The sequence below is a fragment of the Falco cherrug genome, chromosome 7, assembly GCF_023634085.1.
Source record: "Falco cherrug isolate bFalChe1 chromosome 7, bFalChe1.pri, whole genome shotgun sequence".
Lineage (NCBI taxonomy): Eukaryota > Metazoa > Chordata > Aves > Falconiformes > Falconidae > Falco > Falco cherrug.
The window spans coordinates 62818639-62839652 of NC_073703.1; the positions used below are offsets into that span (position 1 = coordinate 62818639).

General features: G+C 37.2%; 1 protein-coding gene across 13 annotated transcripts in view; it reads left to right on the forward strand.

The window, feature by feature from the left end:
• Nucleotides 1-21014, forward strand: part of MIPOL1 (mirror-image polydactyly 1) — a 197363-nt gene that overhangs the window by 77955 nt on the left and 98394 nt on the right. For all 13 annotated transcript variants that reach the window (XM_055716711.1, XM_055716720.1, XM_055716714.1 and 10 more), the window contains one exon: nucleotides 18762-18869. In XM_055716711.1, the coding sequence (XP_055572686.1) occupies nucleotides 18762-18869 (108 nt within the window). The remainder of the gene's footprint in view (nucleotides 1-18761; nucleotides 18870-21014) is intronic.

The window sequence follows — 21014 nt, forward strand, 5'->3', positions numbered from 1 at the left end:
AAAACCAAACAACTAAAGCGTGGCTAAACATTGACATCCATCTTCTCCTGTACCAACCCCCTTAAAAAAACAAACTCAACTGTTTGGTTGTATTTGCTAAGATATGTTTGTTAGTGAACAGATATTGTGTTATTCTGGGGATCTTGTGTCTGTTTTATGACTGATCTTCTGAAAGGAAAATGGAGAAAGATGCTGACTGTCATGAGAAATATAACACCGGTTTCTTGTCTGTAATGTTTGATTTTGTCTTAACCCATTCAAGGAAAAAAATTATTTGTCCAGTTTGTTGTGTTACAGTTCTGCCTTTCTTCAAAAATCTTTCTTGCTTGAGTCATCCAATTAGAGACAGACACTTAATGAAGATCGCATATGGCATAGTCACATTGTGTGATCTTCATAAAGTACTTTAAAGAAGTGGATTCCAGCAGGAGGCAATATAGTGCAATGTCTCAAAAACCACCTATTAACCGCATCACACCTTATGGACAGGAATGTTAATGTGATTACAGTGTTGGCAGCTAAAGCTGAGGACTTGAGTAAGTCACGACAATTACTTTTCTTCTGGTTTAGAGAAGAAAGGGGGCCTTTTAAATGGTACAGCATGAAGGAAGTGATTTTTTTAAAGCTAAATAAGAGGTGGCTTATAGTTCAGGAGCTACTTCATTCGATATTTTTGTAGTCCTAACTTTCATTCTGTGATTTTTGTATTTTTTCCTAATTGGGAACCATCAATTCTATACCAAGTTTTAAATACTTAACTCGTTGTTAAGGAAAAACAGTGGTTTCACGGCTGGCAAAGTATCATCTGTAATACACTGATCTTGAAGCAATAACATAACTGGCAAGCAAACCTGGTTTTACAGCTTTGAATAGTTTGATCACATCCTGCTGTGCAGGAACATGCTTATGACTGTTCATGTAAAAAATTGGCATGCACCCAGTGGCTCATCTGAAGCAAGTTTAAGTACCTTTCTCCATTTTGAGGCACTGTTTGGCAGCAGGCAGCACTTTATCATCATTTAAAACAAAGATGAGAAGCAGTATGCTTGACTGCCCATCATTATCAGTTTCGACTAATGACTAATAACTGATAAATGTCTGTGCTTACAACAAGCCAGCTTCTTGCCAACTTTTTTTTTAACGTTCTGCTCAAGCTATTTCCCTCCTTTTACACCAAATAAGGTGTAGAGCTCTGTGATTCACAGAGCATTAAGGCACTCTCAGCACACATGAGTGAACAGGTCTTATTGAAGTAATAAACCCAAGAGCTGTATGAAGAGTAAAAACAAGAAAAGCATATATAAATGAAAAAAAAAATTACAGATATTGGGTCCTTAATTGGGGAATACTCAGGTGGCAGGTTACAATGCTTCATGATTCTTTTATCTTAGGGTAGAGGTGATCCTTTGCAACCCAAACCACAGTTTGGGATTTTATTTTTAGTGATTTGAATTAGTAGTTCAGTTTTAAACTCTGTGCTTTGGTACTCTTACTGGTTAAGGATACCAGCCAAGTTCTTGGTTGGCAGGAGCACATTTGACAGTGCCCCCCTAGCTGTTCTGCCAGGATGCTTCCCCTACTACCTTTTCCCTTTCACAACTGATATTTGGGAACAGGGAGAGAAAAGGTAGGACACTATTTACGGTTGTTTGTGAACCAGCCAGCTGCTGTGGGGTACTGATGATTTTGGTCATGGGCTTATATGAGGAGGTAAGTGAAGGTCAAGGGGAGGTTTATGGTAACTTGAGGATCCAGGGACCATGCTGGTTCACTCTTGTGGCTGGTTTCCTTTGGGCGGGCAACAGCAGGTTCCTGTTGCCCTCATTTGCAGTGCTTTTCTGTCAGAGGTAGCAGATGAATGGGCATGAGGAAATTACTTGCTAGCAGGATGGTTAAACAGAGAGAGATAAGCTGTCTGCAACATGCCCCTTTTGCCCTGAAAGTTAGTCCAAGTCCTAGGAGAAAGTAATAGGGATTTGGAATAAAATATAGAATAGATTTTATAAAAATTATTTGAGATTTAACATTAAAAGTTTCATTGCAAATGTAGGGAGAAAAGAAACAGGAGTTGAGGAAATGGCTGTCGGTTCTGTTGGTATTCACATCAGTGGCCTCAGGTAAACCTCACAGGCATCTCCTCTTTGGAGTTATTGCTGAGTAAAAGGGATCCTTCAGAAAGATCACAAAAAGCCAAGTTACACGAGCAAGTCTGATTAGCAGTCTTAGTTTTTCACTTGATTGTGTTGCACTGGAAAGATGCTTTATAATGTCAAATTTCATTTCTTGTCTACCTAAATAAAAATAATCCTTTGAAAGTTTGACTAAATCCATGTTTTAGGAAGTCCATGGTATACTAAGCATGGTTAAATCCATGTTTTTTTCACTGCTGCTCAGAATAAGCCAAGTGAATCTCAGCAGTCACAGAATTTTCAAAGAACCAAACAGAGCCAGTGACTGCTGTAGTTGGGAGACATGGAGTAAAACTACTGGGAATGATGCTGGAGAGCATCAAGAATCTTTTGCATCTCATAAAAGGGCAGGTTCTTCCCTACTTGGTTGCTTACTTCTTAAAACAAACCTAGCTTGAAAAATTATAATAGTTTATTTTCTGAGACAATTAGGTATGCTCTGACTCTCTACCTCGGTTATATTTGTGCTAGCTGGAGCATGAATATTTTCCAGGGGAATACTCAGTTAAATATTTGGCTACGTTCAAAATATGTGTGAAAGTGTTTTTTTTTTTTTCTTCTGAAGTAGGAATTGAAGAGTAAAATAGAGAGGAAACTGGCCAAACAGAATCCTCTTGATGCCTTACGTTGGGTTTCCTGGTTTGTGTAGAATGTTCCCCCAAAGAATAACATTTGTGTAATCTTTCATTGTGGTGCTCTGTTCTCTTTGATCACTGTATGTAACTCTCAGTTCTCCAGGTGTTAAGAAAGCTAAGGAGAGGTGAGATGTTCAGACAGGATGATAGAAGATGATTTGGGGACATCACACACCTGTGCCCGTGGTGTTGGTCTCTTGTGTTCATGTCGCAGAGGTTGTGATTTCTCGGTAGGCAGCTATCTGTTAGTAAGGCATGAAACTCCCTTTTATTTCACTGGAGTCAGAGTTTCACTAGTGAAAGTGAGTATTTTGAAGCTTATTCCTTAGCAAGGCTTTGGTTGCAGGAGGTCTTGTAGGTTTTGGGTTAATGCTTCTCACAGCTGGGAGTGCAGGTCAGTGAGTAGGTCAGTGGGAGGGAGAGGAGAATCCAAAGGAAATTAGCCTACGGAGCTCTTATACTGAACTTTTGTATTTAATCCATGAATGCTAATTATGAGTAAATATGTAAATGTTAATGCAATGTTTCCTTGAAGAGATTACGGTTTGTCTTTTTGAACTTCTCAAGCAAATTTTTAATTGATACTACATTTCTTCTTTTTACTGCCATAAGGTTTTGGCTGAATGATGCCCTGAGACACATCATTGTTTGCATTGTTAAATCACCTGTTGTTCCTCTGCAAACAGTGTGTTGTGCAGAATTCAGAAAATACATGTCTGCATAGTATTTGAGGGCATGATCAAGCTTTGTGTCTTTAATTGTAAACTTTAATGAATTTCCAGTCGAACATTCATCTTCTCAGTACCTAGAAACTCCTCACCCCTTTGAAAATGACAGTAAATCTGCATGCAAGCTTGTTTGATTAATTGCTATTTGACTCATCTATCATGGTGCTAAGCTCTAGGTTCACACAGCTTAGACTTCCAAACCAATTTCTAGAATTAATTTAAATATTTAATGTCAAAACCCTAGGATGAAAGAGAGGAATAATGTTTTGTATGCTTATTGATTGCCTGTTTCAGTAGCAACAATCCATAGAGGAAATTTCCAATGTGATACAAGCAGAATCCAAATAGTATTCCCTCTGAAAAGGAGACTGGATCACTGTGCATGCACAAGTTCTGTAGGTGCCAGAACTCTTTCAGAGGTACCTAAAAGTAAGATTTCCATGGTACTTAACACTTCACAGTTTCAAATTAGGTACAGAGTGTTGAATCAGATTCCAGTTTGCTTACCTGTTGGATAAAATGTCTCTGATTTTCTTAGAAATTAAAAAAAAAATCCATCTGTGTTTCCTATTAAAAGCTAGTTTTCTTAGGCAACTTTCTAAGTCTTTCTGCAAAAATACTTTGTTGTTTTGGATACACAGATAACATTGCATAAAAATTCTTTTGACAGGTGACAAGATTTTTTTGTTTTATACTTCTATTTGATGTGGAGTCTGAAAAGGTTAATGTCTGACCTGTGTCTTCATTTCCCTTATTCATTTGTTACTTCTTGAATGTTCACAGTTGCAACTCCACGATTGATTATATCTGTATTAGTAAGTAGTGTGAACAAATAGAAATGGATCTGCAGTATGAAATAGTTCCCAGCATCTGTGGACGTTAACGTTTCAGTGGGGTAGGGTGTTGAATTTTTTTTATTTGTTTTTGTTTGGTTGTCTTTTACTTTAGACTAGCTGTAGTCGAGTCCTACAAACTGAATACTCATTTGTGTCGGAATGCACTAGGTGCATTCCTGGAGTGCATCTTTGAGTTTGCTTTAATCAAAAAAGGAATCCGGTTCCAGTTCTCGGATAGCACTCCATGGGGCAAAAGAAAGCATAAGAAGTAGAGACAGGTGACAGAAATTACAAAGTGCACCCCCAGTGCAAAGTAGCATATAAATTGTGTTTCTTGAGTGAAAATTTCTGCGAGTCATTGAGAACTTTAGAGAAGGGTTCAAAGCTTCACTATTTGTAAGTATAGAAACGGGAAAAAAACATTTAATCCAAGAAAGTATTTTAAGAATTCATCACATTAAAGTTCTGCTAGTGTATTACATGAAATTTAGGATAAAAATGAGATGACTTCAAGAAGGAGAATCAGATTTATTAAAAAAAATAAAGGAAATGGCTAAAGGGAGTTAAAAGCTATCACTGGTCTTGGAGAAAGTATTCCAGTACATTTGTATTTAGCCTTTTTACTTTGAAAATTATTAGACTCTTTTATGTGTAGACTCCACTGGTTGAAGATTTTGGATCTGTCCGCAAGACATAAATGAATTTTGTTCTTTCAAGGAGAAATAGGTTTTGAACCAGTAGCATAGATCACAAATAAAAAATGACACACAGAATGTAAAGTATAGCTTTAATTGAGCAGTAGAGATGTCTTCAGAGAACAGCAGCCAAGCTATATTGCTGATCATGCCACTACCATGGCATCAGTAGTTGACTAAGAATATGGTGGGACATGGGGCTAGGAAGAATGGAGCTGCTTTTTGTTGAGTTTGCTTTTTTTCTCCCCCATGTCCCTAAAGTGAAATATTGACCTGTCTTCTAGCATGCGATACCCTCCACAGTCATCCCTGTGATTCAACATGCATGTTAGGCGGTAAAGAGGTGGTGGGTAAGGAAGTTTAGGTCCAGCAGAGGCTGTAACAAAAAATTATTGTAATGATGATAAGCAGATTACTCATTTTCAGCAGAATGGTAGAGTGATTGTGACTGAAATGTAGGACTTAATAAACATCTTTGTTACTTCAATTTCATTCTAGATTTTTATTTGTTTTTAAATGAACAGGTAACAGTTACCACAACAGCAATTTTCCCTCTTGCTTTGGTCTGGACGTTGCGACTCTTTTTTTCAGTTGTGAAGCCATTAATCAAGTCCTGGAAGTCCTCAGGTTTGATTAAGTTATTTTACATATTCTGGTCTAAAGGATGTAGTGGCCCTAGCAAAAAAAAAAAAAAAAAAAAAAAAAAGTGGAACAAGAAAATCTATCAATATTCTTTTTATGAAAGAAAGATTTCACAGTAGCATTAACTTATCTATGTCTCGTTCACCAAGTATGCCTACATTTGTTTATTGTATGGCTTTACTGTTTCATGCTTCCGATGGTATCTAGGATTTACCCTCTTTTCCATGTTCTGTTTATTCACTGTTAATTATTTTTCAAGCTGAGTTGCTTGAGAGCAAGAAAAATTTAGCTTCTATTACCCTCTATTGCAAATGAAGGACAGGCTTTCCTATTGCATGTGGTCACATGTGACCATAAGATGCTTTTGTCAGGGAATTTGTTAATACTTTCTGATGTTAATGTTTTGTTTTCATTCTTTTCAGTAGTGTTTTTAATTTATTGTTGTCTATGCTGTGGGTGTACACCAAGTCAGCACAAACTGTCATATTCTGATTGATAGTTTTGTGTTGAAAATACTTTTCTAAATGACACAGTTCAAATATGCATAAATACTTGAAGGCCTTTAAGAAGCTGTGATTATGTAAAAAGTATCATACTTCAAGCTATAACAAAATAAAATTTAACTGTGGATGAAGAACAGTATTGAATCATAAAATTTTGACAACTTTTCTCAATTCTGGAGTTATCGGAACTACAGACTACAACAAGTGGCTATCTACAGGATATTTCATTGGTGCAGTGTACTGATGGAGGAAAATCAGAAGTAATGCTTCTGAATGTATATTTTATATTGTTCATAACATAGACTTGATGATAACTATCTTTTGAGAGATGGTGGAGTTTTAACATTACCTCTAGTTAGTGAATTAGCAGCTATAAACATGTAAATCTATGTGTCTTAACCAAATTTCTGCTGCAGTTCCTGGTCATCTTTCAGTTGTGCTGAGTTGCTTACTTCTTAATTAGCTGTAACACCTTTCTCTGCTATTTGCAGAAGTATTACCAAAGTTTAGATAAAACAAAAAAAAAACCAGAGTAAAGCTCGGTATGGGAAGAATGCCGATGAACACTTTACTCCTAGGTGTTTCATGAGATGACTTGTCACCAACAGGTAAGATGTCCTTCCAAGTCATGTTGTAATTATGATGAGGAATTTCATACCTCAGACAGAGACTGTATTACAGATCCCAGCAATATTAGGAAACAATAGATTTCACTCTTTTTTGCTTGAAAGAGCTCTGCTGGATTGTGTTCAGGACAGGAGTGAACACCAGCCCTCTCTGAGTTTACCTTCTTCATCTTCTGTAGCTTTGAGACAAGTAGTATTTCTCAATCTGCAAGTATTTTTTCAGCTTCATTGCTTGTGGTCCCATTCATAATCATGATGTTAGGACTTTAACTGAAGCTCAGTCTGCAAAACTAGAGACTGAAAATCTCACTGTGAAAATGAAAGCATCCAGTGCCAGCCACAGAAGAAGCAGCAAAATCCTTGTTAATCCTCTGTGCTAAACAGTCCTATCAGCCTGCTTTCTGCTGTAGGGCTAGCCAGCAGCTGTGTCTCATGACACGTTCTCTTTGTGTCATGCTTGTTGTCTTCTATGGTATCCAGACACTTCTCAGCAGTAGTCATGCATTTTACCCGTTTTGTTTGTTTTGGCAGGCAGGCCCATCACTTTGCTTTCAGAAGTTGTCATAACATTCTTCTATCTTTGTGGGGGGTTTAATTTTTTTCTGCTTAGGGTGTCCTGCCCTCTACATGAGTGGTGGAATTGCCAGGAAGCTTTGAGTTGGATGAGGGCAGTGCTGGTAATTGCACATGTCTAAGGCAGCTGATTTTAGGTTTAAGCATTTCTGCTTTTCAGTAACACGGCCGAAAGCTTTTTGGTCGTTGTTAATTCAAAGCTGCATGGTCCATCCTCTTGAGAAGTGGGCATCTATTTTGGTAGCTAGTCACATCGATCCCTGCAGCAGTGAAGCTAAAACTAAATTTTATTTCAGAGGTAAAATCTTCAGATTCTACCACTACTTAATATTTGAAAAATCTTATTCATGTGCCAAAATCCTACAGATGTTTCTCAGTATTACTGAAGCTGAGCAATACCTAATTTCTAACTCTTTTCGGCTTAGTTTTGCAGAGCTTTTGTTTACTTTCTTAAACATTTCTTTCTGGAGTGTCTTTGTCTTCTACATATGAGTCACTTTAATGTTTTTCAAAGCTGATTTATTTCTTGATTTTCTAAAAAATACTTTAATTCCTCTTCTCTTTACACATGAGCAAATTTGGAAATGTGTCTGAAATATATTTTTAATTTATTTGCCATTACCTAGATCTCTGTATTGGTGAGGAAGAAACTTGATTTCACAATAACATTTGAATATTTATAATTAGTTACTCCATTTTCACACTTATTCCCAGACTGTTAAAAAGCAATTAATATTGCTTTCAGATAGTTATGATCTTCAGTAAAGAAGTTTCCTAAAAATGCATGTTGCTTTCATGGAGAAAGAGCAAATACTATTCAAAAAGTGTTTCTCGTCCCTGACGTATCTGCAGAGTTTTGTGCTTTCACCTACCTAGTTGGCTATTTTAGTTTGTTATAATCTCTAGCTTAAAGTGGCTTTTATTACACATAAGGCATTTTGAGAGAACACGTTACACAACAAAAAATAGAACTGCCACTTAAGCAACTGATGGCTCAGTTGAGAGTACAGTATTTATCAGGACAAACAGAGAGTGTGTACTACAAGGAACAGCTGCAATCCCATGATTACAATAAAGAGATCTGAAGTCTGTACAGTGATCCATTATACAGTTTTCTTAAGTAAGTGATGATATTTCAAAATGGACCAGAAGTAGTCCGGTCCTTTTGTGCAGTAAATGCCAATTTAACGTTTAGGTGATAGTCTTGTTTGCATATGGATTTTAAGAAAATCCATTGAAGATTATTTGAAAACCAGCTCATTAGAATGACAGATTGTTTACCAAATTTTGTTTTCTTGTTAACTAATATTGGTTACGTTCAATTAAACAAGGTTACACTTTCTAAAAAAATACCTCTGTCAGCATGTGTGCCTTGCATATATCTGAGGATCAAATTCCTAATTTCCAGATCTAGTTGGAAGATCAGGTCATGAATGTTTCTTTCTAAAATTTCTCCTTTCCATACACCTTTCACATCTTCACTACCTCCATTTTACTATATATATATTTTTTGAGTACCAACACTGTGGTTTATTAATGGGGGGTGAGGCTTTAAATAAAAGCAATTGTCAACTATCTGTCATGGTGTGTTGTGTCAGATGTTTGACACACTGTCTCTTGGCCACAGGCCATCTGGTTTTAATGGAACCAACTACTCTTCTAAGGAGCCAGCAAAATATGTGGCCACGGGAAGCAATAGCTCCCTATCATTTGGTCAAGTCAGTAAAGCAAAGGTTTTAGGTGTAGTAATCCCAGTTCTGACTTGATTTTGTCAGTTAATTAAGCTTCTTAAACTTTCTGTGCTAATTTCTCATCCCGTGAATCAAGAAAGTCCTATTTACTAACTTCATTTAAGTGTTGGAAAAAGTGATTAGTCAATGTTTATCAAGAATTATAACATCACAGAACTCTTGTGTAATTAAAAAAGAGTTATTGAGGAGAATTGCATAATAAAGAGAACATTTATGGAAACCCGATGAAGGAAAAATACAGACAAAAATGAGACAGTGGAGTGGAATGGACCTCACACAGGACAAGGTGAGAATTGAGAATTAGGGTATGTGTACCTTCTGCTGTGCAAAAGAGAAGAGGAAAGATGCTGTGTTTGAAGGAGGGAGAGACTAAAGAAACTGAGGAGGGACAACTTGTGTTTCCTCCATTCAATAACAAAAGAGGAGAAATAAAGAAGTAAATTAGCTAGTAAAAATAACATTTGTGGCTTTCTGAAATTTGAGTTCCTCCTTTTTATTAGGAATACATAGTCTTTTATAGTCCTTTTATTGTCTCCCTCACTAGAGGTATTCTAAAACCATCTAGAGAACGGTCCTGGGCAACTGGCTTTGGGTGCATAGTGTGTAAATGAGTATGCTGGAGCTGCATTGATTTGGAAAATGGATACTAAGACTCTTCAGTAGAAGGAGATCAGAATAGTATTTTAATATCCAGCTGCTCTGAATGGCTTCTTTGGGACCTTCTTTGCAGTACTACTTACTACTCAACCAGGGCAGAAATTATATTTCAGGTAGTCTGTATGGTATTCCAGTCCTGGTTCTCCCTTAAGTTGTACACTAATAATGCCATTTTAATGGCAAATTTATTACAAGACCTCTGTGATTGGTATAATTTCATTCTTTAGATGTTTTTAAATATATTGAGGTTAATTACTCTGAATTATTGTCTATGCAGAAGTTTCTACTCTGAAATTGTCTTTTGAATCTGTATGCTCAAATTGCTGCCATGCATTGAAAGTAAAACTGATTCTAGTCTTTTATGTACTGTATTTTATGCATATGTATTTTTATATATGCAATACTTACAGACTTTTAGTCAGTGATTTAGAATTTAGCTAATAAAGATTTACCTTTTAATATTTTCTGTTGTTGCTTTTGAAAGTGAATTTTAACTCTTGAATGATATTTCCCTCTTATGATAAAATTTTAATTAATATTTTCCATTTGCTGAATTATTTGGGAGTATTGGTAATTTTCTTTTGAGTATAACATACTGACGTGTGAACTATACGAAGTTGATTGTACTGTGCCAGTTTCTGGTGTTTCTACAACTCTGCAGTGGGGAGTGTGTGTGAGCAAGCATACTAACCTTGCGTACTGCTCATCAGCCTACATGCTTAGTTTATACATTATTTATTAGACTTATAGGCATCAAATTAAAAAAGTGAATTAATAATGTGACTCCCATGTAAAACAGAAGTCACTTCTTTATATATGACAGGCAATTAGGAAAAAATCACTCTTAGATTAGCTAAATGCGTTTTTGCTAAATTTCAGACCCAGTACATCCTCTTGAATAAACGTTTGCCCCCAGGTTACTACGTTTATGTTCTGATCTGAAATGACTGTAAAGAGTGGATGGGAGGTGAGGTAAGGTGGGTAACTCACAGGCAGTGGATGCAGGGAACTGTGAAGGTGACCCTGTTCCGTGGTTTCAGCAGCTCTGGCGAAGTTTCCTCCTGCTGATCAGGAGTCTGTCAGCAGCCCCCTGTTGGCAGAGCCATGGTCCGGTGGCCCAGCCAGCAGAGGAACGTGCTTGAATGACCCGTGAATCACGTAGAGCTCAAGAACAAAACGTTTTCCTTTCTCTTCTTCTCCTTGCACGTTTTTTATAATGAGTGTCATTGATTAGGAAAGTCTGTGTGTGCTGAGCTCTTTGAGAAGTAGATCAAGCTTGTCTTGAGCTTTGAAATGTCATCACTGAAGGGAAGTGTAAAAATACATATGTAGAGAATGGAGTCAGGTGGGTGAGTATCGTAGGGCTACTCAGCGCTGTTGAATAGCTGCACATGTGCTTAAGGGTTGTTAACGTTAACAGTGGAAACAGTTACACTTGATGGTCTGATTTTTCTGAATGTCTTTCTGTGAGTTTACAGCTCCTTTAACTGTTCAAATGAAAATAAAGCTTGTTTTGCTGCATTTTGAAGTGTTCAGAAGCAGAAAGGGAAAGGAATGGCCGGAGGAAACCCAAGCCATGTATATAGCATACTACCTGCCTTAATGCTGCAGGTTCCAACTGACTCATAGTCACAAGGAAGACAAAAAGGTTTCATTTGTATTTTGATGCGTTTCTTTTTGTGGCATCTGATGGAGCGAGACACCATTGCAGTGCTGCAAAAAAAGGGGGTTACATTTAAGTGTTTCTCTTACTAATAGAATATAAATTTTTAATGATGCATATGTTTCTGAGGTCTAAGCTCTACAAAAGCACTTCTCTTTCTTGAAATCCCAGTAGTTCTAAGCTGCTGGGCATTGTATAAATAATCATTTAAACACATTTGTTGATGGTTTGCCAGAACTTTGAAGAAAAGTCTTTTCTTTCAGAGGTTAGAAAGCCTTAATTCAAAATCATAATTTAATGGAAAAATCCTTCTGGTGATTATTATGTAGAAAGTAATTTATTTCTTTATTTCTTTTAAAATTATTATTTTAGAAGAAAAAGGTTAAAAATCTATTTATATAAATATAAGTGCTTCCAAACATCTGCAGTTCAAAGTACATAATTCACAGTGACACCAAAGGTTGGTTTGTGTTTTGACTGGATGACTTTGGTATTATTTTTGTCTGCAAAGGAAAGAGTTGTGCAGCATCCAAGTGGTGCAAGATGTTTGCCTCTCCAGAAATCGTGATGAATTTAGGACAAGGGGCAGACTGTTAAAAAAAAAAAAAAAACCACTGAGGGGAGAGGGGAGAAGAAGGGCTGTTGAACTGAGAACACTTGTATTCCCTTCAGCGTCTTTGAGCTAGGAGCTATTCTGAAGTGCAGGTCATTATAAACGAAATAAGAAAAGGTGAACAAAATAAAAACCAAGAGAAGAATCAGTTGGATGGGTTTTGTTTGCTTCACATGGTTCTTTATTGTATTTATGTTTCCACAGGTGATGACTTAAAAAATAGAACAGGTGAAAAAGTAAAAAGTAGCCATGTTTCTTCATAGGTTTAATGTTTGGTGTCTAGGATAATTATATGTACTTCAGTTGTTTGTTGCAGTGAGTACATGTTGACTAATTCAACATGTGTCTGCAGTTTATCCCTGTGAAAGTATTATGCTGTGGAGCAGTTGGATCTTGGTATCCCATAAGCTCATATTTTAATGGTATTTGTGAGTTTTCCATCAAGATACCATTTGTCATTTACTTTGCTGATGAGCACTTTGTTTAAAATACATAATGGAAGAAATGCATGTCATAAAATAGTTCATCTGCCATTCAGACGGACTCCTACTTTCCCGTAATTTGGAGGACATAAATGATTTTCCAAAGTTATTTGGTAGAAACTAGGTTGTTTTTATTTCTCACTACTTCAGTAATTGAGATCCCAGTTCAGCAAGGTCTTCATGTATAAAAGTCCACAGAATGTGATAAAGTACTCGCCATTTAAAGTGAAGGCCCTGATACGCAATCAAGTTGTTATGCACTGGGTGACCCCTGATAAGCGACTAAGCGCTCGCTTTTAATTTTTGTCTGACTTGAAGAAAAATACATTACCTTAAATTTAACAAGAGAATGAAGCTACTTGTGGAAGGCTGTGGTTATGTACAAGATCTGTTATTAAACCACGGAGACCACCTGAGACTGACTGGTTGGGATCGGGTCAGAGCACAGATCCACCTTGGTCACCAGCCTGGCCACACTCAGGCAGTAGCGTAGGTGCAGGAAGAGCCAGAGCAGGGCAAGCACGTTGCAGTGCCTCTCTCTGCCTACACACTGTCCCTTTTTTCAACAGTCGTATCAGTGGAGTTGTGTATTTATACGCCAGTGGGGATTCTTAAGATTATAAGCATTGCAGGTTTCGACAAGAACTCTAGCTGAACATGTATGTTCTCATAAAATACTATCTTTTGTACGTACTAATTGGATGAGACAATCACATGTAATTCAGAATTCAGGAAAGAACTTTGTGCAGAATTTGGCCTAATCTTAGTCCTAGTATATTTATTTCATCAGACTTTGACCCTCATACGTGTATTAACAGAGACAAATCAATTCTTTTTTTTTTTTTTTTACCTAGCATATAAAATGTGTTGACTTCCCCCCCCCCCTGCCCCAGCATATTGCCATAAGTTCAGGAGGGGTTAGTTTGGATTCCTTTTAATGAAAGATGACGGAAAACATTGTATGCTGTATAGTAATATTGAAAGCAGATATAGATGTAACAGGATTAACTAGCTACCAAAACTGCATTTGTATTAAGAAAGTGTTTTGGTTTTCTGTTATATTCAGCTTTAGCTGTTGCTTCCTCAGCCAAGGAGCGTCACAGTACCCTTTCTCTGGGTCAAATCTGTGCTGAAATACAGAATGAGTAGCGCACCTGACATTACTATCTAGTTCAGTGAGATGAGAGCAAGGGGCCTAGGTGTAGCAAAATATTTGGGTCTCTTTGAAAGCACGTGAACAGTCCGATCACCCTGAGTAGCACAGAGCTAAATACACTTCTCCATGAGGCCCCCAGGGATAGGTGTTGTCTTCAGTGAAACAAATGGCACAGCAACCAAGGGGTTGGGGGCAAGGGGTTGCTCTGCTCATGTTAATGCTTTGCTGTATTTCATTTTTGTCCCTACTAACGTTATTTCTCCAGTGGCATCAGATTTTTCTTTACTCTTGTGTAATCTCTGTATCTTTTACTTTCAGAATGCCTTGGTGAAGAAGAATTATGTTAAGTAACGGTCAAAAAATAACCCATCAGTCTGTGTAGATGTGGCAGGCACCATAACGCTGTATTAACATGTTATAGGTACAAGTTGAAGAAAATGCTGAAAAGCTGACAGCATGTTAAAGATGATTTGTTTATACAAGTGCTAAAGTTATGTTTGATATGTTAATGCAACCTCATTTTCTAGTAAAGGCCAAACACTATTAAGTGGTTATCTGCATTGATTTTTCTATCTTCTGAAATACTCAATTCATTGTAAACCATCTTTACTCCTTCTGTGTACCTGGAACTAGGACCATCTTTTAACTGTCTCTTTCTGTGCAAGCCTCAAGGACTTTACTGTGTGATATTCTCCTGGCCCACTGGTTGACCTCTCCATCAGTGTCCCTTCAGCAGCTGCTCCTTTTTACAGTTGGTCTGGATTTCCCCTGGAGCCTTCTCAACAGTCCTACCTGGGTAGTCACTGCAAGGGGTCAGCACCTGGTACGAGTTGAACCAGCGCCTCTCACAAACATCCTTGTGCTGCTGAATCCTGTTAGCTGATGGTTGTTAAAAAAGGCTTACCAATAGCCTAATGGTTTAAATTAGAAGATGGGAGAAGACTCGCTGTCTATCTTTTTCTTTCCTCTCTGAATCTCTTCTGATTGTTCTGGTACGTTACCTGCTTTGCTTTTCGTTTTGTGTCTTAGCTGCTTGTGATATACCCTCTGCTGGGTACAGGGGTGTTTGTTTCAAAAGATTGTGTTTAGAAGAGTGCAGCCGGGCTGCACTGTGGAGATAACGGTTAAAGAGAAGATGGAGTGCCTGTTGGTGGGAATGGCTGATGTAGTGAAAACTGTGCAGCCGGCCACAAATGGTTGCTCAAGGAGCACTGGCCATGGCCTCGAAGAGGTTTGCTGTCGGACAGGTATGTTATCGCTGCAATGAGGCTGGCTGAGGTGGGAGACTTTTTGTGGGAAATGTTTTCAGAGAGGAGAACAAGCATGAGGGTTGTTCTCCTTTGAAAGAAGGAAGGAAACCTTTTTTCTGGTTGGGTTTTGGGGGGCTTTTTTATATCTTCAGTATTGCCTCTCTGGCTACAGGACTCTGAATGCATATGGTAGACCACAGGATGTAGCTAATTCTTGGTGGATTGTTTGTGTTAAACCTGTATAAAATGATGTGTTACCATTTGTGAGGCTTTATCATCCTTTACTTAGCAAAGTCTTCAGCATTCTGATCGAGGTATATTCCCTTTGACATTCATCTACACTGCTCTCATATTCTTTGAGTCCTCAAAGTATCTTTTTAGTGCTCAAAAGTATGTGAGGTAAAGAAGCAGTTTTCTCAATTAACAGCCTGTCATTCATAAAGTGCTAAAATCACAGGAACTTCCTTTTAAGTACACAGTTACCTCAGATCAGATATTTAGGCAACCTGTGTTGCACAAAGTATGTTGTCTCTGACTTTAAGAGGATTCTGTTTGAAAGTTTTCCAAGTATGAATTTTCACAAGTTTGGGATGACAGTATTTAGACATTCTTATTTATAATATTTAAAATTGAACACTTCCTTTAGCTTTCAGCTTTCTTAAAAGGTTACATCTAACATTTCCTTTTGCCAGTACTGAATTGGATGATGTCTTCTTTTTGCTGTGCTCCAAAAAGTATTTTTATATATGTTTTTAGAAGGAAATCCAGTTTCTTATTTGCAGCTGTTGGCATTTTAGAGCCCTGGAGTGAACCAATAAAAACACATGTTCTTTTAAAGAACATCTATTTTTACTGAACCTTGCTAACAATCAATGACACAGAATCCAAAAAATGTTGGCTCAAATGGATAGAAGTGCTGCATTGTTTTAAATTCTATTTTTAAAACTTTTCTTTGCAGCAAGATTACAGAGAAATTTCATATGCTTTTGTTCTTGTGAAAAAGAGTGCTTGCTCTTAGAATGCAATTTTACTGTATTAAAAGTAGTTCAGGTATCAAAGTGTCGTATAAATCTTTAGTAAGGCATACACAATGTTGCCATTTAAGAGTATTATTGTAGTACTTTCACAAACAGGATAATTAAAGATTTTACTTCCTAGACAGCTAGGAATAAATAAATTCTGATTGATAATTCAGAACATCTTCTGTTAATACATTGTGTTCAGCATATTAAGACACTTGTGCGCAAAGTCAAATTACATCACCAGTTTTTCAGTGCTACCCTCAAAATGGATTCAAGCACTGTGGTGATTGAATATGCCTAGGTTTTTTCAGCTATCAACATTCTTAGTGGAAGTGAAATTAAAGATTAATTACAAGATGCTCCCAAGATTGATGTAAATGTAATAATGTCAAGACAGACTTGATACGGAGTCCATCCGCTTTATATTACTTGTCTTGCATCTTTATTGTATATACTCCATGTGCTGCAGGATACTAGATCCCACTGCTGCGGTTTGTTTCGCTGGCCTGTCTCCCACAGAGTGGGGAGGGGAAGAAGATTGCACCCATGCCCTTAGTTGTGCAACCTGCCCTCTATATCAAGATGGGTTTGCTCTTAGCATATTTTCTCTTCTCTTTTGGAATCGGGACAATAGCTTGGATATAAATTCATGTTTTAAAGGTAGATTGAGATTTTGGCCTTTCTAATAATATTCACTGTAAAGAAGCCCGGTGCTGTTGTCAAACTGGGAATTCCAAAGCACCGTTTTGAAGAAGAGTGTTGGCAAAGCAGAAAAGTGAGAGGCCTGCTGACCTTACATGATGAAATGTGTAAAGTGTCATAATGATACCTGAAGTAGTAGATCGATTTTATTTTTTTAATGGTGTTCAGACCATGTATGCTAGAGAAAAAACCTGCATAATCTGGGTTTCGTTCTTCAGTAGTTTTATTAGCCCCTTCATGTCTTATTTTTCATGCTGGACATGAAAAAAGAATTACGGCTGTGATTCTGTGATATTTTTTTTTATGTGTATGAGAGATAAACATAGGCATTAAATGTCTTAAGTCTGTAAAAATATTTTCAATCAAATGTATCTATGGGGTTGGGGGTTTTTTATTTCTTTATTTTATGGGAAATTGTCTTCTCTTTTTCTTGAAATAAAAATGAAACTGGGTATTAAACTTTACAACAGACACTGAGAGAATGCACTAGGCCAGAGAGATTTGCTGCCTTTAAAATAAGTAATCCTATTAGAAATGAGCCTAGATTTCCAACAGAAGTATTGAAGTACAGCAACAGACATGTGAATTGAATTTTTTTAATAGTACTGTTGGGTGCCTACAATTATCTAAAACTTAGTCAAATATAGGATTGAATCATTGTTTTATAGACTGTGCCAGATACCACATTGTTAATGACTTATTTTCTGTTTAAGCCTGTGTATTGGTATGTCTAAAATTTGTCTCAGTATCCTTCAGTACTCCTTACTTTACTTAGACCTCAGTTATAATTTTTGCAGTCCCACAGATCTCCATTTTGCAGTTTTTCTTTCTTTAGAGTTGATGTGAGCCATGCTTAGTTGTCCCACATACTGAGTTGCTCAGGAGTAGGTTGCACGCTCTTGATGGGAAGCTCAGTTCTGTGCCTTCCACACAGATAGCACAAGAGACTGATATTTGCAGGTCTTTCATTTGGGACAGCAGTGCTTACATGGGCATCATATCACCATTGTCATTCCTTTCTTATTGGTGTTTTCAGAAAGTGTTTATGAAAATACTTTATATCAATTAATTTTCTTATGTTCCAACAGTGTGTATCAGCTTTGGGTTTGGTGGTGATACCCAAACTACTTGCTTGTAATATACTGTTTTAAAACGTCTCTGTTAATATTGTGTTTTTCCCTACTTCTAACAGTTGTTCCCCTATGTTGTCTTGGTACTTCATCTGTTTTGCTCTCCTCTTGTTTTTGTAAAACAGGTTTTTGGTTGTTTTTTTTTTCATAAGACAATGAACTGTCTACTGACAATTAATTACTCTTTCAAACCAGGGTAACTGGGCAAGACCTCTTATGATTACCATAAAAAACACTGAAATATAATGTAGCTCACAATTTGCAGGTCTTTAATCTTTAAAATAGATGGTTGGCTGACAGCAGTAAGTATATGTGTGTATGCAAACAGTAGCAAATGTTAATTTTTTCATTCTTTGTCATTAAGTTAAATATTAAAACAATCTTAAAACATTTTTTTTCAGGATGTGGTGTGTGTTTGGGAATTAGAGTAATCGCTTAGCGTGAAAAATACAAGTATAAAAATTACATGTATATTTTCTAATAAAAGGCTGGGTTCTGGGTTTGGGAACAGGGTCTTTCATTTGCTTGCTTTTCTAAAAGCATGTTTTGCTTTCTTTATATCCACTTACCTAATACATAAAAGCCAAAATCTAGCCTGATATTGGCATAACTAGGAAGAGAAATTCAATCCAACATTTTTAAGACTTTTTAAAACATTCTAAAAAATGTCTTTATCTGATACTAAACTTAGCTTTTTTTTGGCGTACAATTCAACCAGGAAGAAACCGAATAATGATGCATGTTTAAAAAACATAGCTCTGGTACTGGTCTGGGATTGTAACTTGCTTTTGTCTGATGCTTTCACTCCTGCAGAAATGGTGATGGGGTTATTTACGTTAATTCATTTGGCCTGTTGAAAAAAATATGCCCACACTCCTCTACTTAATGGGATTCTTTCCTCGTTGCAGTGCAAACGGCTGGAGCAGGAGCTTCATCATCTGAAAGAGCAGAACCAGACTTCAGCAAACAACACGAGACATCTGACTGCTGAAAACAATCAAGAACGTGCTCTGAAGGTAAATCTCCATTTCTTCTTGCAGGCAAATTAAGGTTGTAAGCCCCTGGTGCCAGCTTTCGGGGCTGCATATATCAGTTGTGTACATTTCAGCAGAAGTGAGCTATGGTGTTTGCCAACAACCCCTTCTTTAAACACAGATACAGCACCCTTCTGTTATGGTTTTATTTTATTTTGTGTATGAAAACAACAGGAAAAAATAACATATCCTCCAAATTATTGGGCTGGTAATTAATGCTAAATTCTTGGGGTCTGTCCTTGCAATATTACATGTTATAACGTGACGAAAACTGCAACTATTTGCTTCATGGTGCCTTTGCAAAACTAATATTTTAAGGCATTGCTGTTTGATCTGCTCCCAGCAGTGTGTGCTATATTAATAACATTGTTGACCTATACTACTAGTGACCACATAGTTGATACTACTATTTGCAAAAGGGTAGCTAGTTGGAATTGGGAGGAGGAATAATAAGTCTTGTCAATAAGAATAAAAATGAGCAGCAAGGCGGGAGAGGGTCAGAGAAAGGACAGTGTAAAGTGACAGGTTATTGCTGCTTTGAGAAAGGGAAATTGTAATGTCAGTGGAATTGATAGCTACATAACCAGCAATCTCACCACTAGCCAGAATAAGATACTATGCGGGGTAAGATGTGCAAGCATTCAACCTATTCAACCACTGTATTCTTAAAAATCTCTTTTATGGGTAGAGGAGAGACAATACAAATACAGAAGTTACTCTGTTGATACTGTATTGTCTTTTTTTGAACTGTGATTTAGGCAGCAAGATCCAGACATTCTCATTTGTAGGCAGATTTTCCTCTGCCGCCTCTTTCATTTTTTTTTTTTTTTAATATTCAGGAAACATCATTATTCATACAACAACTTAACCAATGCAAAGTATAGGAATAAAGGTAAATCCTTTTATAGTTTGACATTTCTCAGTTAAAAAAAAAAAAGTATAATGAATAAATGGAGAGAGGCTGTGTGCCACACCATGGGTTTATAATTGCCATCAGAATCTATGGTGTGAATATTACAAAAGCAGGTGTGCAATACTGAAAGCAATCCATCCTCAGATGACTAGAAATAGAGATCGTAAACATTCAGGGCTGTTTCTGACCACGATAATAGTATTGCTTTGAATCTGGTATCACTAGAAGTTAGTGGTTGCTGAGCGTGCTACTTATTGAACATAGTATTGTTTTTCATTAATTGCATGCTGGCTTGTTTTTTCTGTGTCATTGAAAATATTATGCACAGAGTCTTTCTGTTGGAAAACTGAAATGTTTTATTGAAACTACACTTTTTACATTTAATATTGCCTGACATAATGCTTACAGAATAATTATATTTTCAGAGGAAGAAGTGACTTAATAGTTCAGAGTGTTACTAGGATTTCATTCTAAGCCTGATATTGCTCTCCCAGCACCTAATCTTTAAAGAATTTAATTTCTGGCTGTCACAGGCATTTTTTGATTTTTCAGAGTTAGAGGTTAATTGTTAGTAGTCTTTTAGAGATGGGAGTCTGAGAGGAAAAGAATATTTTTCTAGTTTTGGTAAAGATGAACTTTTTTTAATATTGTACTTCTGTAGGTACAAATATCTCAGTTCATATTACTGTTGACTAGAGCGAGGACAGGTCCATCGGAGTAGTTTTCAAAGGCTGATGGGCGAGGTTGAATTCTTCACCCTGAAAACTTTAAAATGCCCTTATGAAATACTGGCAATAGTAGTTAGCTTTGACATACAGCATAGGAACACTCATTCTGACCGAAGCACTCATGTAAATGAAAAGCTTATCACCACCCCTTTTTAGTGTAACTACAGCCTGGAAAATATGGACTGGCTGGTCATGACTCCTTTAGAGATGGGTATGAGCGGTGCTGTGGGTCAGAGGCAGAGCCTCCCTGCTGGAGAAATATCCAGTCAGAGCCCCCTGACAGGTAACACCCAGGGGGGTCTTGGTGCACATACCTCTCCTGTGAAACCCTCTGGTTCTTAACTGCCGCCTCCTGCCTCTTGTTACATGTTCAGCAGTATTTTTAAGTGCTACGTGCAGAGTGTACATACAGACCCAAGCATCCCCTCCTGTCTCCTCTCTGCTGCAGATCACCCTCTGACCGTCCAACCATTTTCAGAGAAATAG